Source organism: Trypanosoma rangeli (assembly GCF_003719475.1).
Source record: "Trypanosoma rangeli strain AM80 chromosome Unknown Tra_15.4_contig_00018, whole genome shotgun sequence".
Classification (NCBI taxonomy): domain Eukaryota; phylum Euglenozoa; class Kinetoplastea; order Trypanosomatida; family Trypanosomatidae; genus Trypanosoma; species Trypanosoma rangeli.
This window is the reverse complement of record NW_021705763.1, coordinates 64,881-89,684: the sequence shown is the minus strand read 5'-3', so window position 1 is coordinate 89,684 and position 24,804 is coordinate 64,881. Positions and strand designations below refer to the sequence as shown.

The 24,804-nt window shown below is 44.9% G+C and overlaps 15 protein-coding genes and 1 pseudogene across 15 annotated transcripts, besides 8 other annotated features; 2 read left to right on the top strand and 14 right to left on the bottom strand.

The window, feature by feature from the left end:
* Window positions 1–2: 2 nt before the first annotated feature.
* On the bottom strand, window positions 3–494 carry TraAM80_00987 (large subunit ribosomal protein L9e; the record flags this gene model as incomplete). Its single annotated transcript, XM_029378044.1, has 1 exon — window positions 3–494. A coding segment is annotated over one exon (492 nt), but the record flags the coding sequence as incomplete, so codon positions are not given.
* Window positions 495–756: 262 nt separating this feature from the next.
* TraAM80_00986 (uncharacterized protein) lies at window positions 757–1,320 on the bottom strand (the record flags this gene model as incomplete). Its single annotated transcript, XM_029378043.1, has 1 exon — window positions 757–1,320. One exon carries the CDS (start codon window positions 1,318–1,320, stop codon window positions 757–759), a length of 564 nt encoding a protein of 187 aa, XP_029242130.1.
* Window positions 1,321–1,464: 144 nt separating this feature from the next.
* Window positions 1,465–1,507: a microsatellite.
* A 255-nt stretch (window positions 1,508–1,762) lies between these two features.
* TraAM80_00985 (uncharacterized protein) lies at window positions 1,763–2,932 on the bottom strand (the record flags this gene model as incomplete). The annotated part of the gene is made up of 1 exon (XM_029378042.1): window positions 1,763–2,932. The coding sequence occupies one exon, from the start codon at window positions 2,930–2,932 to the stop codon at window positions 1,763–1,765; it is 1,170 nt and encodes a 389-aa protein (XP_029242129.1).
* A 1,005-nt stretch (window positions 2,933–3,937) lies between these two features.
* On the bottom strand, window positions 3,938–5,014 carry TraAM80_00984 (flagellar component; the record flags this gene model as incomplete). The annotated part of the gene is made up of 1 exon (XM_029378041.1): window positions 3,938–5,014. The coding sequence occupies one exon, from the start codon at window positions 5,012–5,014 to the stop codon at window positions 3,938–3,940; it is 1,077 nt and encodes a 358-aa protein (XP_029242128.1).
* A 584-nt stretch (window positions 5,015–5,598) lies between these two features.
* On the bottom strand, window positions 5,599–5,910 carry TraAM80_00983 (putative cationic amino acid transporter; the record flags this gene model as incomplete). Its single annotated transcript, XM_029378040.1, has 1 exon — window positions 5,599–5,910. One exon carries the CDS (start codon window positions 5,908–5,910, stop codon window positions 5,599–5,601), a length of 312 nt encoding a protein of 103 aa, XP_029242127.1.
* A 515-nt stretch (window positions 5,911–6,425) lies between these two features.
* Window positions 6,426–6,731, bottom strand: TraAM80_00982 (cationic amino acid transporter; the record flags this gene model as incomplete). The annotated part of the gene is made up of 1 exon (XM_029378039.1): window positions 6,426–6,731. The coding sequence occupies one exon, from the start codon at window positions 6,729–6,731 to the stop codon at window positions 6,426–6,428; it is 306 nt and encodes a 101-aa protein (XP_029242126.1).
* An 834-nt stretch (window positions 6,732–7,565) lies between these two features.
* Window positions 7,566–7,590: a microsatellite.
* Window positions 7,591–7,674: 84 nt separating this feature from the next.
* Window positions 7,675–8,784, bottom strand: TraAM80_00981 (UV excision repair RAD23-like protein; the record flags this gene model as incomplete). The annotated part of the gene is made up of 1 exon (XM_029378038.1): window positions 7,675–8,784. One exon carries the CDS (start codon window positions 8,782–8,784, stop codon window positions 7,675–7,677), a length of 1,110 nt encoding a protein of 369 aa, XP_029242125.1.
* A 379-nt stretch (window positions 8,785–9,163) lies between these two features.
* TraAM80_00980 (uncharacterized protein) lies at window positions 9,164–11,911 on the bottom strand (the record flags this gene model as incomplete). Its single annotated transcript, XM_029378037.1, has 1 exon — window positions 9,164–11,911. The coding sequence occupies one exon, from the start codon at window positions 11,909–11,911 to the stop codon at window positions 9,164–9,166; it is 2,748 nt and encodes a 915-aa protein (XP_029242124.1).
* Window positions 11,912–12,100: 189 nt separating this feature from the next.
* On the bottom strand, window positions 12,101–13,096 carry TraAM80_00979 (uncharacterized protein; the record flags this gene model as incomplete). Its single annotated transcript, XM_029378036.1, has 1 exon — window positions 12,101–13,096. One exon carries the CDS (start codon window positions 13,094–13,096, stop codon window positions 12,101–12,103), a length of 996 nt encoding a protein of 331 aa, XP_029242123.1.
* An 823-nt stretch (window positions 13,097–13,919) lies between these two features.
* Window positions 13,920–15,032, bottom strand: TraAM80_00978 (serine/threonine protein phosphatase; the record flags this gene model as incomplete). The annotated part of the gene is made up of 1 exon (XM_029378035.1): window positions 13,920–15,032. The coding sequence occupies one exon, from the start codon at window positions 15,030–15,032 to the stop codon at window positions 13,920–13,922; it is 1,113 nt and encodes a 370-aa protein (XP_029242122.1).
* A 321-nt stretch (window positions 15,033–15,353) lies between these two features.
* Window positions 15,354–15,815, bottom strand: TraAM80_00977 (uncharacterized protein; the record flags this gene model as incomplete). The annotated part of the gene is made up of 1 exon (XM_029378034.1): window positions 15,354–15,815. The coding sequence occupies one exon, from the start codon at window positions 15,813–15,815 to the stop codon at window positions 15,354–15,356; it is 462 nt and encodes a 153-aa protein (XP_029242121.1).
* A 139-nt stretch (window positions 15,816–15,954) lies between these two features.
* Window positions 15,955–15,991: a microsatellite.
* Window positions 15,992–16,005: 14 nt separating this feature from the next.
* Window positions 16,006–16,024: a microsatellite.
* Window positions 16,025–16,270: 246 nt separating this feature from the next.
* TraAM80_00976 (ankyrin repeat protein) lies at window positions 16,271–17,512 on the bottom strand (the record flags this gene model as incomplete). Its single annotated transcript, XM_029378033.1, has 1 exon — window positions 16,271–17,512. The coding sequence occupies one exon, from the start codon at window positions 17,510–17,512 to the stop codon at window positions 16,271–16,273; it is 1,242 nt and encodes a 413-aa protein (XP_029242120.1).
* A 37-nt stretch (window positions 17,513–17,549) lies between these two features.
* Window positions 17,550–17,586: a microsatellite.
* Window positions 17,587–17,607: 21 nt separating this feature from the next.
* Window positions 17,608–17,638: a microsatellite.
* Window positions 17,639–17,665: 27 nt separating this feature from the next.
* On the bottom strand, window positions 17,666–20,107 carry TraAM80_00975 (putative ATP-dependent RNA helicase; the record flags this gene model as incomplete). The annotated part of the gene is made up of 1 exon (XM_029378032.1): window positions 17,666–20,107. One exon carries the CDS (start codon window positions 20,105–20,107, stop codon window positions 17,666–17,668), a length of 2,442 nt encoding a protein of 813 aa, XP_029242119.1.
* Window positions 20,108–20,795: 688 nt separating this feature from the next.
* Window positions 20,796–20,832: a microsatellite.
* A 43-nt stretch (window positions 20,833–20,875) lies between these two features.
* Window positions 20,876–20,893: a microsatellite.
* A 27-nt stretch (window positions 20,894–20,920) lies between these two features.
* TraAM80_00974 (putative glutamyl-tRNA synthetase) lies at window positions 20,921–22,660 on the bottom strand (the record flags this gene model as incomplete). The annotated part of the gene is made up of 1 exon (XM_029378031.1): window positions 20,921–22,660. The coding sequence occupies one exon, from the start codon at window positions 22,658–22,660 to the stop codon at window positions 20,921–20,923; it is 1,740 nt and encodes a 579-aa protein (XP_029242118.1).
* Window positions 22,661–23,740: 1,080 nt separating this feature from the next.
* On the top strand, window positions 23,741–24,109 carry TraAM80_00973 (uncharacterized protein; the record flags this gene model as incomplete). Its single annotated transcript, XM_029378030.1, has 1 exon — window positions 23,741–24,109. One exon carries the CDS (start codon window positions 23,741–23,743, stop codon window positions 24,107–24,109), a length of 369 nt encoding a protein of 122 aa, XP_029242117.1.
* Window positions 24,110–24,148: 39 nt separating this feature from the next.
* Window positions 24,149–24,738, top strand: TraAM80_00972 (hypothetical protein; annotated as a pseudogene).
* The last annotated feature ends 66 nt before the right edge of the window (window positions 24,739–24,804 follow it).

Below are 24,804 nucleotides of genomic sequence, written 5' to 3'. Positions count from 1 at the left end.
ACCAGGCAAAGCTGATGCATCACGGCGGCCTCGCGCGAGACTTCCTCCAGGTCATTGCCCTCCAGCACAAGTTCGTCCTTCACAATGGAGGGGTCTGTGCGGTAGACCTTGACGCTATCGGATATGAGCTGCCGGCGAACACGTTTCTCCCCAAGGAAGTTGCGGATCTCCACAAGCTGATTCTCCACAGAGACGGAGATGGGAAAGTGCGCGTAGGCAAATCGAATCTTGAAGCGGAAGCCCTTTGTCACACCCGTGAACATGTTGCGCACGTGCGACAGTGCCGTGTTGATGGTGGAGTTATTGATCTTTGTGCCAAACCAACGGACGGCGGTGAAGGTGCGGAACTTCTTGTTCACACGGAAGTCCAGCTGCAGGTGACGGAGGTCCTTTGTGAGTGTGCCGCGCTTACCCTTGACGGTGACGACGCGGTCCTTTACGGACACCTCAACGCCCTCCGGGAAAGTGATGCGATCCTGCGCCCTGATTTTCATAGTTTCCCTTTGCCTTTAAGTAAATATATAATTTTTTGTGTTGTTTACGGAAAATCAGGAAAAAAATAAAAAGAGAAAAGAAATACAACAAAACATGCAAAAAAAAAGATGAAAACAACGTGAAAATGGGCACGCATGTGTCTTATATCCTGTGCGATAGATGAAAGCAGGTGAGTGCAAAAATTAAAATAATGAGGGATTACTGCTGCGAAGGGGTCACCACCATGAAGCTCCCCCCGCCCCCACCCCGAGCAGCAATGCTTTACCTTTCCTTTGCTGCAAGAAACTCATACTCCTCAAGTATCATGACATTACTCGACTTTAACAGATAAATAATTTCCACCATACACATAATAGCCAGCCAAGTCATCGTACTCGGCCACTGAAAAACTCGGCGTCTCTTGGTAAGACCGAAGAAGATAATACACCACATCAAAGCGATGGTTTGATTCACGAAACGAATGTCGCACCATGCTCCCCCCCCCCCCCCTCCTTTATCCATAAGGGCATACAATTGTTTATATTTGTATTTGAGAGCTTGGGGAGTTTTAGCTGGCTTCGCAATCTGCCGTTGGTTGCGGGGAAGTATGCGTGCGTAGCAGTTACCAAAGTGATATGCGGAAATCGTTCTTGATATGGAACGCAAAATACCAGCCCTGCCATCTGAAACAGCATTAGCATCATTGGTCTTTTCATACACTGTAGGCTTAGCAGCCTCGGGCCCCGCAAGCTGTGCTTCCAACTTGTGTATGCGCCCTTTCACGGGCAGAAGTTCATGGGATTGTATTTCCGCCTTGTTACAAAGGTCGTCAATTTCATGCAGCATGTACTTATTTTTCCCGAGCACAGCACGCAGAAAGGAATTTCGCTAAAAGCGAGACCGTGGCCCGGCTTTGCCCCCTATGAACGCACGGCCAGAATCAACACATGATTGTCTACGAGGCATCTAGAAGCGTCTGTATCCACCCACAATAATAACAATACAATCACTACAGACAACAATAATAATAATAGTTTAACGCAATTAAAAAAAAAATGCCAGAGTCCTCTCGCCCTTCCTCCTCGTTTTCTTGTATTAGAAGATGCGAACTACAATCAAAAGTCAGTGTGTCGCTTCCAGGCTTTCCCCCACATTTGCTCTGCGCAGCATCGAGGAATAAAATGGCAGTCAAAACAAGAGCAAACAAGGAACAAAAACAGAAAAAAAAAAAGAATAATAGCAGTAACGGTAAGAACCACAAATTTCCATTCACCGATCCTGGAAATGGTTAAGATAGCGCAGGTGCCTCAATACCGTTGCCGTTATCTTTGGGTGGCGTCGTAAAGGCAGGGCCTAGTGAGCAAGAATTGTTTGGGGGAGCCTGAAACCCAGCAACAGATGATGTGTTCTGTGCTGGAAAATTCCAGCCTTGCTGTTGCTGCTGCCCTTCTGGCACATGCCACGTTTCACCCGTCGACTGCACTGAAGGCAGTGGCTGGCCCCCTGGCACCTGAGGTTCGGATAAATGTGGTTGGAGTGAGGCTGGTTGCGGCGGCTGTGGATGCCGCTGCGACCAACCTGGGGGGTGACCACCATACCACCCCTGCCACTGTTGCGGCTGCGGTTGCTGACCCTGCATCCAGTCCTGCTGCTGTTGCGGCTGCCCGTACGGAATTGTAGCATAGCCCCCTGCTTGGGGCGGCGGCTGATATGGAGGCATCGGATTTGGTGGAAGCGGCGCTGGGGGTAAGAGCGGTGTCGTTGGATACACTGGCAACCGTGCGTTGGCAAACTGTTGCTTAAAGCCATTCCCAGCAATGCTGAGGAAACTCCCAAGAACCTTTGTAAGGGTCAACACACTAAGATCAATGGCGCGTTGGCCCTCGGCATAGAGCTGGGAGCAGACAACCTTGTTGTTTTCAGTGGCCCTCCAAAACTCTGCACGCCAGTTTTCCAACTTTTGTTCATTTCGTGGAATGCGTGACTTGTCTTTAGGCGGCATAGCTCGAAGTCCCAGCACTTTTTGACGGAAAAAGTCGTACTCTAGCTGGTTCTTGCGGCGGGCCTCCTCCGCATCCTTCAGCTTACTGATGTTCTTAATAAAGGAATTCAATACATCAAAGCCCTGCTCTTTGAGGCCTTTTTGGTGCTCCTGTGCCGTGGCAAATAGTTTTGTGCCCACGTCCAAAACATCTGCCGCAAGTTGATTCGACTCCGGCTGCAAATCAGGAACGTTTTGGTACTCTTGCCCAACATCTTTCAGAATTTTGCACAACTCCTCAATAAGTTCTGCGGCACGTATTAATTTGATGCAAACGACCTGACTGAACTTCTGGTACTGGAGAACTTTTTTGCTGGCCACGTCCAGCGACTCATCGCGGTCCAATGCGTCTCTCTGTGAGACCTTTTCCCTAAAGCTCTGCGTTGTGCGGCGCGCCAAGCCCTTGATAGCCTCCATGTGCCTATTTGCGTCTGTGTGACCGCAAAACAAACGGGTACGATAACGAAAAACAATAATAGCGACTACGTAACAATAAAGCCAGGCGCAACTTCACGCTGGTCTCCCTTTTTCTTAAACCAAAAAAAAAAATCTGTTTTCTTGCAGATAATCTACTTCGTTCTGAAACTAAGCGCTAGCTCGGCCTTCGTAACGAAAAACAAGGCAGTCAGAGTTGAAAAAAAAAGTCCCATGTTAGGCAACACAATTCGCGCGAATGTGCCCCTCCTACATTCACACCCGCATGCGCATAAAGCGGCGAAAAAACGGCCAGAGAAAAAGATACACCTTATTGAAAATACAACCTCTACGCTGCTCCACTAAAATCAATTAAAAAAAGAATCTGGGACAACGGTAAGTCGTACATGAAAGTAAGGTTAAAACGAGGAAGGGGAGATGCATCAACTCCACCCCCTCCTTCTCATCTTGTGTGGCTCTCTAACAAGTACACAAACCAGCGGACACACTATACTGGTGTTCATCTACACACTCATACACACCACCACCCGGTGCCTCAACAAAGTGTTATTGCTCACGATACCCTAAGCGTGTTCGTTACTGTCACCCCTGCTCCTGCTGCTCTGACTACAGCTGTTCGTCCCCTACTCCCTCCCCACAACGCCACCACTACTACTACCTCCAGCTCAGGTTCACGTTTTCCCCAATCCATTCTAACCCCCACTTCGTTTCTGGTACACATATTTTCCTTCATAGAATAAAGTTGAAAAAAAGCAGACAAGCAGGGAAGGGAAAAAACCAGAAGTCATCTAAAAAAAAAAAAAATGGTAGGGCAAAAAATGCGGTGGGTGAGAAGGATGCGGCGTGGTGAAACGAGGACGAAGAGGATGGTTCGAAAGGTGCGAGTAATCCCGGATTGTAATTCGCCAAAATGGAAAAAGAATGAAACAAACCAATTAACAAAGAAGTATCAAAACCAAAAACAGATAAAAAATCTATACAAAGCTCTCAGTAATCTGGATTGCTGAGATCACAGCTCTCAGAGAGTCTGAACTCGCCTTGTCCCACGATATTTCCATCTTTCCATGTACCAATGTACATTGATCCATCCTTGAGGATAATTCGGCCACTTCCATCTTTTTTACCGTGTGAAAATCCTCCTTCATAGCTGGAACCATCAGGAAGTTGTAGTACTCCTTGACCGTGTCGGTGGTCTTCCTCCCACTCACCTTCATACCGGCAGCCATTTGCGTACTCAAGAACACCATAGCCTGACGCATTGTCGTCGCGCCACTCCCCGTCGTAGATGTCACCATTACTATAAGTGAGAACACCCCGGCCATGTTTCTTTCCATTCGACCACTCTCCAACGTAACGATCTCCTTGGAGATACATCAAGGTTCCTTTGCCATGGGCCCTGTCAAATTGCCAGTACCCTTCATATCGCTCCCCATTGACATACACGAGAATCCCATATCCGTGTTTTCGGTCCTCCACCCATTCACCCTCATACTTGTTACCATTGGGAAAAACGTACGTTCCTCGTCCATGCATCCGGCCATCGTTCCATTCCCCTTCGTAAACACCACCATCAGCATAAAAGTACTTTCCCCATCCCTGCATGCGGCCATCGACCCACTCACCGTCGTATTTTTCGGAAACAGAACCGTCAGCTGCTGCGTAAACGACAACGCCTTTACCATGGCGCTTGTCATCCTTCCATTCGCCATCGTATCGGTCGCCATTTGAGTAACAGTAGGTGCCTTTACCATGCATACGCCCATCCTTCCATTCCCCTTCGTAGCGATCCCCATCGTGGTACTCGAGAATGCCTCGACCATTGATGCGACCAAAGGCCCAATCCCCAGAATATTTGTTTCCGCTGGCATAGTAGCATGTTCCCTTGCCATGCACTCTGTCCTCGACCCATTCACCATCGTAGCGGCTACCATCAACGTATGCGTACACTCCATGACCGTGGCGCTTGCCAAAGACCCATTCACCATCGTACGTTTCATTGTTTGGGTACTGGAGACACCCACGACCATGCATCTGGCCGTTCTCTATCTCGCCAGAGTAGATCATCGCTCCTGCTTTGTATGCTTCGCTCAGGACAAAAATAAAGTTAAAGATAAAAAAGAATGTGTAAGGCTTTATATGTGTATGAAGAAATGAATACAAAATTATATATATTATATTATGAGATGTACCCTTACGGTGTTTTCTACCCAACTGGAGGAGTAAATAAAAAACAGAGAAGGAGCACACACACAAAAAAAAAAAAAGGGGAAAAAGCGGATTAAATCAGACGTCAACTTCACCGTATGGTAGTGACGTTAGAAGGAAACAAGCAAAGCACCAAAATAAACAAAACCGTTCAATCATTTCACTCCCCATCGTTTGATTTGTCAGTTTCTTTTCATCTGGTTGAGAGAAAACACACTAAAAAAGCACACAACGTATGAAAGGCTACAATGTTGTAGTCAGTCAGTTGGCTCCAAACTCCACGCCTGGGAAGGAGCAAGCCTTTTCCGTTCTTCCCTCCCCGCGTAGGTGCGGTGGGGCCCCATTTTTGGTGGAAACACAAACGCCCCAGGACAAAGTATCAGATGCGTGTAGCTTGCTATGGTTAACCCCGTAGAAGAAGTACCAAGAGATTGAAATTGTCACTACAATGACGTTTGCTGCGGAAGGTCGCCAGTAGCAGAAAAAAAAAAAAATTGCAAACAATTAGGCATCACCCTAAGGAAAGGCACAAAAGGGAAAGGTGGGCCCACAAACGGTCTCGGAAAACCCGGAAAATCCACCTGAATCTTCCACATGGAAACACACACGCAGCTGAAAAACATCAACGTGCCAAATGAAATGAGCTCGTCAAGGACTTCCAGTGAAAACAGTCCACTGATGACGGCGCCAACCACACCACAAAGAATCTTGGCACTCACGGGGGGTTGACATCTGGCATCGATATGAGAAAACATAGGTGGCAACAGTCCACCCTAGGCTAAGCTCATTGTAAGGCGAGGCATCGCAAATAGGCAGGCAAAGCACACTGAACTCAGACTTGATATTGTGCCAATGTCCACAAGAAGTCGAAAAAAAAGATGGTGCCCCAACACTGTCAAATACCATAACCATAGACGCATCGCTGTTCATCGCAGTGTATTTCGCCACTTCGGTCAGTGTAAGCGTGACAAGAACATAGAGACCAGAATGTATTACTAATGTATAGATGACACCGCGTAAAAGGTCCCGCCGTGGATTTCAGCAATACTGAGCACTCGCGCGCATGGTGTCAAACCCCACATGGGGGGAACAATGCCCGCCCCACAAAGAATCCCGCTCGCACCGTACCTTCCAAACTCGCCACTGCTGGAAGGCACACAAACGGGGCGAGACTAAACTTGAAGTCCTCCCAATGAGTAAATGCGAAATAGACTCTGTGTAGTACAAAAACTGCCAAGTACCAAGAGCTTAAGAATAACGAAAAATATGTTTACAGTGGCGGTCTCAGGAATCCCCACGCACAACACAATGGAACAGATCGACGTTCAAAACATCGCCGGGGGGTTAACATAGTTCCCCCTGTAAGGATGAGGCTGTCACCGGAGACACCAATCGGTGAAACCCCAAAAGCTGGTGAGAACACAATAGAAAACTCTCGAAAAAAAGTCTGAACGCTATAAGACCAACTTACTGACACGGCGTAGCCAGAGACCAGGCATATCGCAACTATCCACGACGCAAACTCTCCAGGCGCCACAGCCGTATGAGTAAAGGCACCACCCGTCATAGGAACCATTGCTGTCAACTACACATGGCACATAGCTGTGAAAAGACAAGGCAAGACACACAAATGGGGACGGCAAGCGCGGGCCCGGCGTAGACTGCCGTAGCTTGTCCCGTGGTCACAAAAAACACCAGCTCCAGCAATTGCTCCAACGCCAAGACTCACAAGCAACCTCAGCCCAAGTGTGCGTCAGAGTTGACTACCTTCCAGTGTCGCCACACGTGCATATATGCGCCCATGCCGTAAAAGTTGTCGAGCAAAAGTAGTGCCTAGCCGCCTCTCGGAACTGGTGTCCAAATCCATTGCGGCCCAAACCAAATGCTAGGGGAGATAATAATATCCCCAACTAAGAGCACAAAAAGAAAAAAAAAGCTGCATAAAAAAAAAGCAACACAAACGCGACCATCACAAAACACGCAAAAAAAAAAGGAACAAAATACAAGTACATAAACACAGACCGCTTCAACGATTCCTGCAGAAGAGCGTTCACCTCAGATACATCTGAGGAATAGAAGCCACGACGCTGCCCAGTCTTTCACTTGCCGGATACGCACGCAACCTCCACAATTGACACCAATGATAAAGTGAGAGAAAGACGAATAAAACAAAAACAAAAAGCAATAACTCAAAAACGCTCAAGAAGTAATAAATACACCGGCTTCATAGCGCAAGCATAAGCCAGAACCCAATCAATGCAACCATCACTAAGGCTTCAAGTGAAATCATCTCATAAATACTCACCCCTCTTCCTTTTCTGCATTTCGCATGGTGCATACGATACAAGAGTTCCTTTTTCATTTAATTCTGTTCTCATATATTCCACCTTTTTCTTCGTCCTGGCATTTGTATGTATATATATATATATATACATTCCGGTTTCCTCGTCTGCGTTTTCATCATCATTAATGGTGTAGCTGTGTTGCGCCGCAAGTGTCGTAGCCAAACATCAATTGTTTTATTCAAAGAAGTTACTGAAAAGTAGATGAGCCGCGGCCTCCTCGCTCTCTTCACATGCACGATAAGCCTCAAGCGCGTCCTGCTCAGTCCATGCACCACCACCCAATTCAACAAGACGGTCAATCACGACACGTTCCCCTTCTCTCAGTGGAACCACAACAGGTTCAGTGAGGACGTCACCACCACCATCACCATCACCGCTGCTGCTGGTTGTGAAATCTGCCTGGCCACGAATTCCCATGATCTGCAAAAACTCATCTGGATCCTGCTGGATCAACCCAACCACCTCAGGGTGGTGCATATGGAGCTGCTGTATGACGGTGGGAAGCGACTCCGGATTGGTCTGTACTATTGAGCGTATTTCCCCAAACTGTGGAATTTGCATTAAGGCGTTGTAAAGAGCGGAGCCACTGGCGCCCTGACGCATGTGCAACGGTAGCCGATCTGTCGCCTCCGAAATCTGCTCGGGGCCTGCAGACGGTGCCATAAAAGGTTCATTCAACCGCTGCAAAACATTGGATGGGATCCCTGTGCAGAGAAACTCAACAGCACGATCAGGGTTCATGTACGCAGCTCGTAATGCCAACGCCACATGTTCACGGTCCTCAAACCCCATGGCAACGATGCTGTCGATGAGAGTGGGATCAACACCGTGTGAGGCCAAACCCTGCGAAGGCGCTGCTGCTGTTACTGCTGCTGTCGAAGATGACTCTATCACTGGAGATGGCACAGTGGTTCCACCAGGCGTCTCTCCTGCTCCAGTCGTTGCAGAGTCAGTTTTTGCGACTTCATTCAATCCCGCTTCAACCGAAGTCGACTCAACCAAAAGAGGTGTTTTTGTCTCTGGAAGTGGGGCGGATGGCGTTGGTTTGGGTTGAGGATTTTTTTTACTGCGTTTTTTCCCTGCGACGATAAAAACCGCATTCTCCTCCACGCCCAGCTCTGCCATTGTCTTTGCATTGTCAAGTACATTACCCTTGTGGCACAAATGCAAACTATCCATATCGTATTCACCCTCCAGACGTTGCTTAATGAGTTCCACATTCGTATCTGGTGTTACCTCCTGCGTCTGTTCCTTTCCCATAATGTTTCGCAGGATAATCTTCATTGCTTCCCCACCACACCTGTTTGATGCCCAGTAAACACTGAATTTGTTTCTTTCCGTTATTCTCCTTCTCAAGAATAAGGGGAGCAAGCGCGAACGAAAGAGAGCAAAAACAAAAAACAAAAAATAGTAATCACATTATTATTAGCCTTTCAAGACATAGTTTTCCTCATTTTCGAGGCAAGCGACACCTCGTTGACCAAAGTCACAACACTTTGACTCTGTCGGGAAGAAAAAAAAAAAAAAGGTAGGTTGTCGCACGGCATGCTTTGCCGTCAATTGTACATCAATTGGTCAATACACCAAAACACATATTGGCATATATATTATATAAATACAACTTGAGGGCATATCACTAGCACCTTCTTCTCTTCACGTAAGTTTAAAAGTGCATCGGTGGGCCTTTGGGTGGCTTCGAGGAAACAGTGGGGGCCCTCTGCCGATACAACTCCCAACATAGTGCATAGTCAGCTGCTGTCAGCCTTGGCACTTTCTTGGCTCTTAACTGAACGTGTCTTTGGCTTTTATCGATCATGTCCTTCCTAACCGTCATAACGGGGTGTGAGATCGCAGGCACTTCACGTGGTAGAGGGTTCACTAAGACATCACTGTCTTTACTACTGTCAGATTCATCACTAAGGGGTCCGTTGCCGATGATAGAGGGTGTCGAAGTTAACAATGTCCTCTGTTCCTTATTTGAATAGATCTGCATCTGTTGTGTTCGCAATGCCTTAAGGTAAGTCTCATATACCGGATTGCGTGAATCCGTGTAACTTTTTGCGAGTGAGTCGCAAGCCAAGGGATACAGGCAAAACATATCGCCACATCGTACTACTTGCGCCTCCACAAAATAGCGAATTGTATCCTTGGGTTGAGCACCAACGGAAAAGGCACACAGAACCTTAGTGTTGGTGTCAGTCGTGACCAACCAACACGCGCCTGGATACCGCTGCTGCACACATGCAGGAATCCGTCGTCTGGAAGACATCACTTTGGTAGCCTCAAAGGAAACCATCTTACCAACATCCGTCGATTGCAACGCGTTCAGTCTAACAGGTAAACAAGAGCTTTCTATCGATACTACAGTCGTAGAATTTGAAAAACTGACAGCCTCCTCCTTCAGTAACACACTGACAAACTCTTGTTTTCCAAACACATCACAAAGTTCCAATGCAACACCAAAAGATCGCTCCAGCGCTATGAGCTCCTCTGAAGTTGGAAATAAGTCTCGTTCAAGAATAGTACGAAGTGACGAACACTCACATATCGCACGAAGCTTTGTGTAGCAGCTAATGCAAACTTCAGAAAGCATCCTTCGTAGTAGATAGCGTTGCTGTGATGCAAGGGATCCAATAGTTTCTCTAATGCGTATGCGATGAATGCGGCCTCCTGTACCACCACCCTCTGCTTCAGCAGCGTCAAACACGTCTCCTGAACTTTCTGTGGGCCTTTTACAAGACACAGATAAAGGCATGGCAAGGACCTCAGACGCAGCCCCGACTGGTACTTTACCCAAAACATGACCTTCACTAACGTTCATGAGCACTGCCTCATCGGCAGAGTCTATTCCATTTTCAATACCCATTTTCAACGTATCGGCATTAACTATTTTTGGTAGTGTTACAAGTGGTGGAAAAACGGTGTAGGCGCGACTAGGCACAAATAACTCGGCATTCATCAGCAGCTCTAACTGGGGGTTGTGGCCGGCTACATCATTTAGCCGTTGAAAAACTTTATGGACTTCCACAGCTAGACCCTCTATGCAAATGATCCGTACGTTATCGTCCATCACCTCAAACCCACTAATGCCAGGCGGTGACACAATCTTAAATTGAGTCTCAAACGCTGATGGTGGTGAAGGTGGACGAGGGGGAGGCACCGACTGAGCCTTGTGAGATTTGGCACTTTCTTTCTTCTTTTCTTTTACAGGTAGAACCTCGGGCTCTGGTTCAGGTAACTCATACTGATAAATGTTGCTCCCCTCACCTGCCTTCTTCAGTTGCAGAGTTGCGGCGATAAAGGCCTCTAACACACTGGGCACCCATTTCGCCATGTACGGCATTCGTATAACACCACGAGTGAGAAAATGACCGTGTGCAGGCTGACCATCGCTTAAGACATGCACTGGACGAGGCAGTGGGATGAAAAAATCCACGTGCAGGGAAACTGTCGTCCCTTGTGTGAGACAATTGTTGTCCCGAGTAATGGTGGTGCGACTAGGCAAAAGAAACACCAGTTCGCTAAACTCGCATTGTTGGTCAGTTGCGGCCGCACGCAACTGCACCGTCCCGGTGCCCAAGCACATCCTCGCTCCCCTAAACACAGAAACCTCCATTCTTCGAAAGAAGACGTCCTGATAGACTTCCAAAGGCGACTGTGTCCCCAAAAACTTCACCCGACGAAATGTTACTTTGCCGTCAACTGCCACCTCCAGCTCGGGGGATTGAAGCTCGAAGCCGGCAAACCGCACCGTCACGAAAAGTGAGTCGTGCTGAATCACTGTTCCGGGAAGATCACAAATGGTGCGAACCTCAATTTTCAGCGGGCGGTATTTATTTAGTTTGGCAGGCGGCAAGAACGGGGTGCCGCAACGAAGCTCAATAATGCAATCCTGTAACATAGCTTCCGGTGGCACAGACACCGAGTGCTGCATCAACGGTGACGTTAAAAGATCAATGAGATCAAAGCTCAGCAAAAAGAGTTGATCTGCGTCTTCAACTGCAAACAACTCCTCCTCTCTTCTCGCGCGGTCTTTCTTGGTCGCTGCTTTCCCAGGCTTGATAGCCACAGCTGCAGCCCCGTCCCGGTTCTCTTGCGACGGTGGACAAGTGTACAACTGCACCCTGTGAGAAGTGTTGCAAAGCTGCTCTAAAAATGGGAGCGACAAGGTCAGCTTCCGGCGAAAGAGACAGACATTGATGTCCTCAGGTACACGCTCCGCGTAGTCCAGCGCGCCCGCCAGAGTTTTTCGGCCCTCCTGGCCGGCAATATTTGCAACAAAAAGGTGATCCGCCGGCGAATGCTGCTCACAAAACTCCGCCAAGGCCCGGGCGCGAAACCACAACTCAAGAATGCGATCATTCTCGTCATTTATCACCAGGGGGTCGACAACATTGTGTCTCTTCGGCATCTTCTTCCAGAAGAAGAAAAAACATATGGAAATAAAAACAATAAATCAATAAAACGCGATAAATAACAACAGCAGCAACAAGGGGGAGGGGGGGGGGGTGAAAGAAAAAGCAAAATAAACAATAAACGCGTATATAAGAAAGTAGCCCCTACCTCCCCACTGTTAATCAAAGTCACAAACACAAGGCACCTATCGTGGTTGCAGCCCGTTTCCCAGGGTAACGCCTGAGGCGTTGATTGAGTCAAATTTGCCATCAACTCTCAAAGCAATGCGATCAATGGACTCCTGCAAGGCTAGAAAAGAACTCGGTTCAGAAACATGCTCAGACTGTAAAAGCGTCATGGTGGTTCGACTCTTCGGAAGTACCGGCCCAGTAAATCCGTCATCCCCATTTAATGGATCAAAGGTGTACTCCACAAGTCGCTTCAGATTCTCCGCATTTCGAACCCCTTTGAGTTCCCGAATTTTATCCCCTGTACCCATTCCCTGACCAGCCTGCGTGGTTGCTCTGTATTCTGTCAACTCGGTTTGAGTGCATGCATCTCGCATTTCTTGTTGCCGATGTGGCCTCTGGATAGTCCCGGAAAAAAGTATCGATAAATTTTGTTGTGATGCCTCTGCACTCTTTTGCCAATCCCACAGGTGTCCTTGTAGCCGCTGCAAACCATTCGGACTTTTGCATTGTGCGGTAGAGAAGGGATTCGCCCAGCACGCACCTGCCGATTTATCATGACAAATAGATGCCGCCATTGTGAAAAGTTTTTCAGCCAGATGATACTCCCCATAACGAAAAAAGCGTGAGCCAAGTTCAGCAAAGTTCGATACAGTAACGTCTTTCATCATAGTAGAGTGTCTTTTAAGCTCCTTATTTGCCTCTACGACGTCCATAGCCTTCTTGTAAAACCGGAGAGAATCCTCGGATGTCGGTGACAAATCGCCCGCCTTGACATAGAGTGGAATGAGACTCATATTCTCTATTCCCAAGACACGTTCCCGCGAGCGTATTTCAGCTTTTATATGCCCCAGTTCATCCATAACAATACTGTCACTCGTGTCCACACCGTTGCCCGTGTACTGCACGCCCAGCTTGTTCGCCACATGTTTCAGAAGCGTCAGCGTAAATGCATCTCTGGAGTTAGTTGCATGAAGTTCTTCCTGTCCATCCCTTGGCGCAGCACCTGTCATAAAAGAATATGTGAGAAGACTGTTTGGTTGCCTGTTTCTATTTGCCCTTCTACACGCTGGATGGGGAATCTTGTACCCACCTATTATATGTCATAAATACGTTGCTCAAGCGTTGTCGCCCAATAAACCAAAAACAAAAACTAAACATGAAAACAGCGGTAGAACACAGTCCACACACGCCAACCATCGCGTCAACAGTCAGTGCATAGACAACATCAACAATTACATCGCATGCGCAAACTTTGCATGTGCTAGCCTCACCTTTGTAATAAAGGAGCGGCTCCTTGGAACCCCAATACGATCCAAGAACCCGTAACGAAGTTGAAATCTACGGGATAGTGTATGTGGATGAGATGACAAAAAAAAAAAAACGGCCTCCCGAGGAAGAAGCGGAGTCTAGACATCGTTCACTGAAACGAATTCAATGTTGGTGACACCAAACTGTTCCAATTAGAGAAATTAATGGACATCCTTTCATAGTCCACATTATTTTTCCTTCGCCCTAAGGTCCCATAATGTATTCTATTCACTTCCCAGCCACCCGCCCCCACCCCAAAGAACAGATGCAAGGATGGTGGCAAGCATCTTACAAGAATGGTAAAGTTTGCATGCACCATCACTATGTATCCAAAACCTATCAATACTTTCTAACACAAAAGCATAAAACGTTAGAATTAGACATTTTTCATCGCAGTTTCGGGTCCCGTTCCTAGGAATTATGGCATTTATATTCTGTCTCACCAGAACCCTCATTCTAAGACTATTCTTAAATGCCACCGTAACGTACTCCATCCAGTGCAAGCGATTTTCGTTGCTCCTTTTTTCAAAGATTAGCTCGGAGAGCAACAGAGTCATAGACTTCCTGTGATGCTGCTGACAACGGTTTATTACGTACTCTTGAACATAGCCACATTACCAGAAACCATACGATAATAATTAATGAAACAACAATGACTGCCAAACGCACAAAGGGAAGTGAATGTTTTACGTCGGGTCCCGCAAAAGAGTGCACGTCTGGCTCGTAGTTCAAAAACTTCACGGTGGATTCCAGCAGTTGAACGTGTCCTGTAGTGTCCTCGATCTCCAGTGCGGCCACATGGCCAGGATCGCCTTTTTTCCAACGACTCAAACCAAAGTCAATATCAATCAAACGTCCACCACACAGACGCCAGTCTGAAAAATCCTGTGAGTTATGCGGCACATGACCCACCACCACCGATTTTATTCCAGGAAACTTCTTAGTTAAAACCTTCTTCAGTTCGGAGCATCGGACATTATAAATAGAACGAACAAGAATGGGATTCGCAACTTTGCTGTACTTCTTCTCATCAAGATCAAGCGCCGTCTTTCCCATGCTGGACTGCTTATCGTAGACTAATGCGTCACGCATGGCTGTATTGAATTTATTTACAGCCTTAATCCCATCGATCGCCCTTCCTGTAGCCGTCGAAAAGCCACCATGCATGAAAAGAAATTCCCTATGATGAAAGATTGCTTTTCGTGTGCGAAGATACATTCCCAGTGCAGTTCTGTTAGAGAGAGACTCTGTGCGCCCATGCTTACCGCCGGAGTGCGCTAGGCTTGCTCGGTCCACAGCACTGTAGTCTCCAAGCAGATTTCGAATCTCGTGATTACCAAGAAGCTGAATAACGTTGCCACCCTCGGCCTGTGCCTCCTTTTCAAGCTTCATCAGCAGGCGCACAATCGTGAGATCGTCCGGGCCAACATCAAGGACGTCGCCAAGCTGCACTAAGTAGGCGTCCTTTCCAGTCCAGTGTTGACGTTTATTTACCAAGCCAGCCACGTGCAAAATGGAAAGCGCCTGATTCAAATCGCCATGAAGATCTCCCACAGCGACGATGCGTCGCCCCGCACAATGGTTTGTCCCAGCGAAGGAAATTAAAAGAACCCACAAATAGAGCAATGTAAGCCACATCCTTATTGAGACAAAACGAAAATCTCAATTAACAAATAATAACAACAATATTAATAATAATTCAAAACTCTAAACGACATGAGAAACAGATATGAAGCAAAAGAAAGAAAGGGATATACACCCGCAATACATGCAAATGAGCATATTTCATACAACCACGCATGCCACGAGCACCACGATATATATGCATAGGCAGCGAAAAAGACCACGGTGAAGAATAGATAAGGAACAAAATAAAATTTGAGTAAACATGGATGCATACACAATCACTGAAAGGGAAACAAAGAAGAACAAGATAGAAGGCTCTGAAACTACAAGTTTTCAAGTCTGGCTGTTGTAGTCCGATTGCGCAATTGCATCCATATCCACCGCCCAGATTTCATCGCCCATCAGTTTTCCAGTCACGCAATCAAAACGCATGCCTAAGCAAGGCTTCAATATGACGTCATTCAGTCGATGCATAAGTTGCTCACCAGGCTCAATTAAGTACCGACTGTTGCAGACATGCAAGAGTACTAAACACACCGCCGATAGAACCCCAACAAGAGGAGATGTGTACTCGAGAAGACGGGCAAGAAATCCCTCTGGTGCAATTGCCAAGAGTGGCAACACCACGGTAAAAAGAAAGACAAAGCAGCCCTCCAGCAGAAAAACTAACGAGCAAGCTGCCTTCAAAAGCTGAACAAAGTGATAAGAGCGATCCTGTCTTAGCATAATGTGCTGCAGAGCAACCTCAAATGCCGCCGTCCCGGCCAAGTCACGTTCCTTATTTGGTGTCTTCATTATTATAATATTTTTTTGCTTCGATTTCCTTCCTCGTGTTCTTACCAATTACCCTTCTTCCAGGGTCTCAGCCACCCCCACACCGCAATCACGCCCAGTACAGAAATGAGCTGAGGAGAGTGTAATGAAGACCATACTGACAAAAACAGATTCAACAAAACAAAAACAAAAAACAAGTGGAAAGAAAACTTATATATATATATATATATCCCTTCCCATCTCACTTTTAAAATGTATAAACATGTGGAAGAGACAGCAGCACAACTCTCAAACCATCCTCTTCCTCTCACCAGAGTAAGAGGTGTGAGAAAGTACCTCCCTGAGTTACTGCAGTAGTTTACATATACAATACGAATGGACAAGAAGTACAAACACAGCACACACCGCCAATGGAAACTAGTCAAGAAAAAAAAAATAGATAGAAGCCTGGGGCGGGGTTTCTTAGTGTATGCGGATTACTTTCTGCCGGGGTTTTTGCCCTTTTCTTCGAGGTCCTGTCGCTTTTTCCTCTGTTCTTCTTGGTACCGTCGTCTCTCAATTGCCTCATCCAAAAGAAGACGTGCGTCATCCTCAGCGCGAAGCCGTTCCTCCGCCTCTCTGTGCAAACGATCCGCTTCATCTTTTTGTAAGCGCTTCGTCTTTTCCAAGTTTGCCATGACCGTTGCTCTCCATGTACTGCGTAACTCCAATAATTTATTGAAGTCCTCCTCCTCCTGTGCCTCTTTCTGTATTTTTATTTGCCGACGTATCTCTGCCTCTTCCTTTGAAAAAAGTTTTTTCAGGTTACGCCCAACGTAATCCGCCGGCTTTTTACGGGAAGCGTTCTCCAGCAAAGGATCACATCCCGAATCTAGTAAAGATGCGATGAGATTCTCCCACTCTTTTGAATTTGGCCGCTGATAAATAGCCGCAAGATGAAGAGGTGTGTTCAATTCACCATTTTGGACGTTTACAGCGGCATTGGCATCCACAAGAAGTTTGAGAATTTTGGAATCGCAGCGAATAGCGCAGAAGTGAACCGGCCGATTGCCCTGCCTGTCTGCAAGATCACAGGCGGCCCCTTGATGAATCAAGTATTCTACCACCTCTTTTCGGCCCATTTTCACGGCCATCAGAAGAGGCGTTGTGTTGTTAAAGTCCCGTTGATCCACAAAGGCGCCGTGTTCCACTAACCACTGCGTCACACGAACATCACCATCGGATGCGCTTTTGTGAAGTGCCGAACACTCATTTCTGTCAAGCTCATTCACCTTGCTGGCAGGGTCATTACTGCGCTTCAACAAGATTTCCATACATTCTACACTGCCGCAAGCAGCTGCAGTGTGAAAAGGTGTGGAAAGTGTTGCAGCCTGCACAGTGTCGTCAGCGCCATAATTTAAGAGAGCCTCACAGCATTCGACATAGTTATTTCTAGCAGCTTCATGAAGCGGAGTTCGTCCTTGAAAGTTGGCCGCATTGACATTTCCTGAAAGTTGATTAACGGTATACGCCAACATTGTTGTATTTTTGCCCAACGACAAATGAACAAGCGTATTTCCAGATTCATCAATACACTTGGAGACATTTTCGCTGACAGCTAAAAATTCTCGTCTAAGACGCACCAAGGTGTCAATGTCACCCTTTACCACGGCCTGTCTAACTGCGTCCAAAAGATCCTTGGGCCCCTGTGGGCCACCTATGGAGTTTGCCGAGCTCATTCGCCCCCTAAAACCAAGAATTCTTTGAAGAAAGAATATATATAAATATATAAATATATAAATATATAAATATACACAACTTTTAACATATTCATTTATTGACTTATTATTATTATTTTCATTATTGAGAGGAATTTAGAGGGGAAAACATGTTTATTCGAGAATTACACCACAATCATGTAACCACTCTTTAGTTACAATGGTTAAACCTAGCATCATCGTCGCATGTTCCTTCCTTTCAGAGCGTACGGATCGTTGCAAAAAAGCATACGTGACATACTCTGGAGGAGGAAATGTTCGCGCTATAGAACTTGTTGGATGAATATAGGAAATCATGGAGTGACCCAAGAGAATATATGGAGCTTTCGTTGCCTTGTTATCTTTGTACTCTACACCGTGGTAGCGACACTCCTGAATTGTTGCCCGTCGGGCAACTTGATCTACAAGTCCATAAATAAACAATTTTCTTATGCTTATTTCCTGCTCCTTTGAGAGTTTAACCAAACCATGATCACTGAAGTGTGGCCCAGAGTCCATTGTTCCAATATCATTGACATCCAGCGTGTCATCAACTTCTTCCACAACTTTATCGTGACTCATTAATGCCTGCAACTGCTGCTTCAGTTGACGGGCCTCTGAAAGACTTTTTTGCACCATACAGTACCGATGGCAATTACCTAAAGAAGTATCAGTTAAATACACTCCAAAGGCATTTAAAGAAGTAATCAGATCGCTTCCAGGGTTTAGCAAAGAGGATACAAGGGATCGGCGGTCATCATCCGGGTTGTTAGAATCATTTGTTTTCCATTTCAAGCGATTTCCCTCACCGGTAAATACACTAGTAGTTGTTGAGTAAACCGCTGCTATGATAATTACCATGGTGAGAACGGAGTCGGGAAGTTTACGGTCCAAGGCTTCCAAAAGTACCCGTGAAAAACGAGGCGGAATCGGATACGCCATCAAACGTTTACCCAACGTGGTAATACGTCGTTCACCATGGGGATCCAAAGCACCAATAAGCGTCAAATGCGTTAAAGCGCGTTTTAAGTCATTTTCTTTTGGAGGTGAAGGAAAAGGAAATGACCCAACATTATCAATACCGAGGTGCTTCATCAACAATACCACTGATTCTAATGATGTCCTCAAAATTTCAGGCGAGCTATGCTTTGGCATGATGTTGGAATACACAGCCGTGCTATATAAACGGTAACAATGTCCAGGCCCCATACGTCCTGCACGTCCACTACGTTGTTCTGCAGATGCTTGACTTGTCCACGTAATACAAAAGCAGCTTGCTCCAGTTGATTCATCTATAGTCTTCGTTTTCACACGACCCGTATCCACCACATAACGAATATTTGGAATAGTAATAGATGTTTCAGCTACATTCGTAGCAATAATACAAAGTCGTTTTCCTCTTGGAGGTTCTTGAAACACTTCTTGTTGCCTTGAAAAATCCATGAGTGCATAAAGCGGAAGAATATGTAATGAATTTAGCTCCCCATTAACCTCATCTTCCTCGGAGCACTCTTCTTCTTCATATGTAGCATCTCTAAGCCTTTTTCCTAAAATCTGCGCATCGTTGTTTTCAACTGGTTTTTCCAATGCATAGTCTTCAATACCGAGACCAAATTCGTCCTTTGCATCAGAAGCTTCAGCCACATCCTTCCCAGAATCCGAATCCATGTCATCATTACCCGCATCTCGTCGGTGAGGAAGCAAACTATGTTTTGAATAGTCCTTTTCGTAGTATTCAATTCGCGTCTTGGTGTAATGTTCGCGGAGACGTCCACATAGCGATTCGATTTCCTGCTGTGTAGAAAGAAAAGTAAGAATTCCTCCGGGAGGTAATTTCTTGTGTATTTGACAAATTTTTCGAAATGCTTCATCAAGGTAATTTTTTAACTCGGTCTTCTTTGCAAAATGATTCGTTACAGGAAAACGACGAGCCTCCACATTTATTAAAGGTGGTGGAATAGGAAAAAGGCGCTGATTTTCTTTAAAATCGGAAACTCTCATTGTAGCAGACATAATAACTAATTTAAGAGGTTTTACCGTCGCTTTTGACGCTATACCCTTATGTTTTCTCAGTTCCTCCAAGTAAAGATCGTTTCTTAATGGTACGATTCGTGATAAAAGACCAATCAAAATATCCCCTGCAACACTACGTTCATGCGCCTCATCCACCACCACAACACTGTATTTGGTTAATAAAAAATCCGATTGAATCTCCTTTAAGACAATGCCTTCAGTAGCAAACTTCACTTTGAAATTATCGGAAAGATTGTTATCATATCGCACATGATAACACACCATTCCTCCAAATGAAGTATTTAACTCTTCAGCAACACGTTTTGCCATTGAAACTGCAGCCACGCGCCTAGGTTCTGTAACAAGTATAGCTCCTTCTCTTGCAAAGGCTGAACCCTTTGCATCGCCATACCCACATTCCCACAAAAACTGGGGAATTTGTGTTGTTTTCCCACTTCCTGTTTCACCACATATAAGAACACATGTCCGAGAACTATTGTTGATCGCCTCAACAATTACTTGTTCTTCCCGCAAAACAGGAAGTTCTTTTCGTGTATTTGCCATTTCAGGGTTACGATCTACTGGAACATGCACATTTTGAGGAACAGATTTTACAAGCGCGTTGATTTCTCGGTCAATAGCTTCTTGAACCTCTACTTTTATTTTTTCATGTAATGCGCAATCTACTGTCAACCTAGAAATATAATTTTTTTGTGCAACCAGCAACTTCTCTTTTTGAATTGTCTCCTCTGTTTCCCTTTTATGTCTGACACATTCTTGCAAAGTGGAGAGTGCCCTTCTTCTTTCGGTTTTTATTTCTTTTTGAAAGGCTATTTCTTTCTTCACAAAAGCCTTGTGCTTTTCTACTGTACCCTTGACTAAAGACAGTCGTTCCTCTGCTTCTTTAAGCCGTGCAGTCTTCTCCTTTTTAATTTCATGTTTTTCCTTTTTTTTTGATCGCGAGTCTTTGATAATACGCAAGGCAATGGTGTTGAAAGCCCCAAATCTTCAAACCGAATTAACCGTTTAGGGGGCATAATAACAATCTCCAACACCCGTTTAATAAATAAATATCCACGCAAACGCAGCAAAAAGAAAAAAAAACAAGAAGTGAAAAAAAATATACAAAATAAAGGAAAAACAGTTGCAACACATATCTATATGCGCATAATCAGCGAGAAACAAAAGAGAAATGTAACATCAAACAATACATTTGTCTAATAAGATAAAACCGCTCATTCTTTTTCTACCTTTATTATTATTATTATTATTATTATTATTATTATTATATTCTCTGCGTTTCTGTAAAATTTCACTTTCTTTTTATTCATTTAATAATAATAATAATAAAACGATGAGGACAAAACAAAAACCACATTAGTTATTTGTGTGTGTGACACCAGTAACTGGTTTCTTGGAGTTTTGTTTTTGTAAAGCTTTCTTTGCAGCTTTAGCAGCTCTTTTTGCATCCAAATCAGTTGCAGCGGAAGACCGGCCATCCTTTGATATAGACTTCAAATACTGTGCCTTGGCACTCAAATGGTTAACTTTGTCCCGTCCATCTGGAATGTAGATAAGCACCTTTTTTGGTGTCAGAGAATCCACAATGTAATACCCCCGACGTTCAAGCTGAATTGTATCACCCTTTTGAAGAGCTCGAGCAGCTTCCTCTGCGTATACTTCCTGAGCAAACTTTGTCACGGGAGCAATGAGATCATCAATCTTCTCTTCAGGATCAGGTTTTTTCTTCGTAAGAAGGTGATCATATTCTGCAAGCTCCATAACCTCTGCATTTGGATTCTCTGCAACCCATGTTAATTTATACTTCGTCTTTTTTACATCACCTTCAAGATGTAAAACGATATCGGCATCTGTTATAGTAGGCGACTCACCAGCAGAGCGAATGTTCTTTATGTACGCATTTCCCCAATCCATCAGCGTAATTTCTTCGCCTTCCTTAAGAAGAGCAACATCTTCGGCATCAAGAAAAATAACATCCGATTTAAAGTACGTTTTAGTACCTAGTTGTAGAACCTTCTTATGAAGTGGTTTTTCACATCTTTCGAGGTGTTTTTGCCCTTCTACAACACAACGAACCTTCAATGAATTTGATACGACCGTATAGCGTGGAACCGATGGATCTAGAATTTGAGTATTCAAAAACCACAGCTTTGACCATTCCATAAAATTAACCGTCTTTGACATGCCCTGTGCCTGCACAAACTGCCTCAAGGCATTCATTTTTAATCCACGCCGGATCAAGGCACGCACCGTTGGAAATCGAGGATCATCCCATCCATCCACAACACCTTTTTCCACAAGTTGAGTCAACTTGCGCTTCGACATCACAGTGTACTCCATATTTAATCTTGAAAAATCCTCCAATATAGGTTTCCGTATATTCAAAGCATCGCAGAACCAGTAATACTGGTCATTACGATCATGGTACTCATTAGTTCGCAAAGCATGTGTAACTCCTTCAACGGAGTCAATAATTGGACAAGCAAAATCATACGTCGGATAAATCTTGTACTTTGTTCCCTGTCTAGGATGAGGTGTGTCATTAAACCTACAAATCACGGGATCTCTCATGGCCTTATTGTCATTATCGACGGAAATTTTCGCCCTTAAACAGGTCTCTTGGCCCTCAGTACTTCCGTTTTTCATTTCGTTCCATAAACGCTTTGTTTCCTCTATCCCCAACTCACGATACCCGGTAGGGACTCCATCAAATCTACATTTCTGCATCTCCTCCCTCGGTGTTTTATCACAGTATGCAAGATTCTTGTTAATAAGTTCTTCTGCTTTTTCATAAATAACATCCATGTAATCTGAAGAGAACGTCGGACCAAAATCCCATGTAACACCGAGAGCTGCTATATCTTCTAGAATACACTGTTCAAAATGATCCTTCTCCTTCGAAGGGTTGGTGTCGTCGAAGCGAAGAATAAGTTTTCCTTTAAACTTGGCGGCAAGCATACTGTTTATGAGCGCTGCCTTCGCGTGCCCAATATGGAGAAAACCACTAGCTTCAGGAGGAAAACGCGTAACAACCATCCCTTCTTCAGCATCTGTTAAAATAAGTTTATCAGACTCCACTGCATTTGAGGCGGACATATGGACGAATCTTTGAAAAAAACGATTTCTGTCTAGAAGCGATGCCTTTACCGTAATAAAATCACCTAAGCGTTTTACAAACCTATACATAAAACTCAAATAGTATTCCCACACAACAACAACAAAGAAAAGTTACAGTGATGACAAAAAAAAAAACAGTAAAAACATTATATATATATATAATAACAATAAGGCCCCCACAGTGAAACCCAGCTATATATACTAATTTCAAGTGTGTTATATACTTCTATATAATTCAACGCAAAAACAAAAACAAATGTTTTTCAGAAAGAAATGTTTTGTTTTCTTATCACTTGAGAATCAAGTAGTCTATTAATAACTCACATAAAAAAAATAAGAGGAATCAAAAACACTTTAGATGCAAAGCATTTCGTTACAAACACAACATTTTACTTTCAAGGCAAATACGTTTCGAAATAATATCCGCGGAATCCTCAACCTTTTTCTGCCATTGGCGTCGCAAACCAACAAAGCAACTCTGACGATGGACCTCACTCCAAATGAGCGAAGTACGATGGAGTGAAACGGAAAACCCTTCGCAACCACGGCCGACCCCCTGTGGATCCGCCCCCCCCCACCGACGCTGGCGGCCCAGGGCCCCGCTGAACAAGAGACAAAAATCCAACGCCGCTGTAAAACCACCGTAAAACATGGGCGGGGCCGTGCCGTGTAGAGGGGGGTCGCCCTCACGGCTTCTCCCGGGTCTGCCGGGCCCCCCAGTTTCAGCCTAGCGCGGCCGGGGTGGGGGACAAGAACCCTCTACGATCCGTGGGAGGCTTCTGCCCCCTTGCCGCCTGGTGTTTTTTTTCTTTCAGTTTGTTTTGGTTTGGTGTGGCTCTTTCTTGGGGTGCGGTGTTGAGGCTTGGTTTTGTCTGACGTTTTTGCAGAATTTTTGTCATGTGAGTTCCTCGTTTTTCGCTGTTATTATTACCATCATTAGTATTATATGGGCATTTGCATATATAATTGCTTTAGATCACCTGCTAGATATGATGTCTGGATCCCCCTCCCCGAGTGACCTAATTCAAATGTTTTTGTATTTTTTTTCTTTTTATGTGGATGTTTGCTTTATCTTTGCCGTCTCAGTTTATGTATCTGCTCTATTATCATTTTTTTTCTCTGGTAGGTGGAAAGGTGGCCATGTTGCGAAGATGTCGACGCTTGGCAATGAAATACGCGGACCTTGAACTGACCACGAGGGGTGAGTTTCCTCATGGAATGAAAGAGCCTGGGTTTGTGAAAAAATTGGATCAAAATATTCCGTGGTATTTTTCTACGTACCGGTCAATGTACCATTGGCCCATCACAGGCGATAATTGGAGCGACCTCAATGAGGTGGATAAACATCATGATCTTCACATGTTTTATACTTTAGCGTGGTGGAAATTAGGTGAAGGCATTTTTGACGCGACTGATGAAGATAGATAGCCAAAAAAAAAAATGTTATTGAAAAAAGATTTTTTTTCTTTTTTAGTCATGAGGTTGATGTTTTTTTTTATGCTTATTGTGTTGGAAAACACGAAACCCAAAAAAAAAGTTTTGATTCGTTCAATTAATCTTGCTTTTTCGTTTTTATACTTGTAGATAGATATTTCTGAGCACTAATATTTTTTTTTCTTTTAGGGACGCATCAATATTACTAAGATGCTCGAGATCCTTATATCGCTATAAGGAGTTTGAAATGTCCAAGTGTGCAGAGTATCCTTTCAACTATGCTAGAGAAGCACCCAATACATCATTGTTTCCTCAATATCAGTTAAACTTTTGGATGTTTTGGGGATGAGGCAGGCAGGAATTATGGATAGATCGTGATACTCGAAAGTACAAGACAACCTGAGAAATGCTTCGACGTTTACTTTTGTAGTTTTCCCCATGTTACTTCATCTTCCCATTTGGCTCACCGAGGTGGCTTGCGACCCAATATCATGGCAAATATGGTGATAAGCCTTTTCTAGATTGTACGATGCATTTCTGGATGGATAATCATTACACTGAATGCGGAGGCAGTGCACTGGATGGTGAGTGGTTGCGTCACATACACTCAAAGGAATCTTTTTGAATGTCATTTTTTGTGCTTTTATAGTGTTGTCTTTTCAGCTTTTGAATTTTTCTCGGGGATTGTG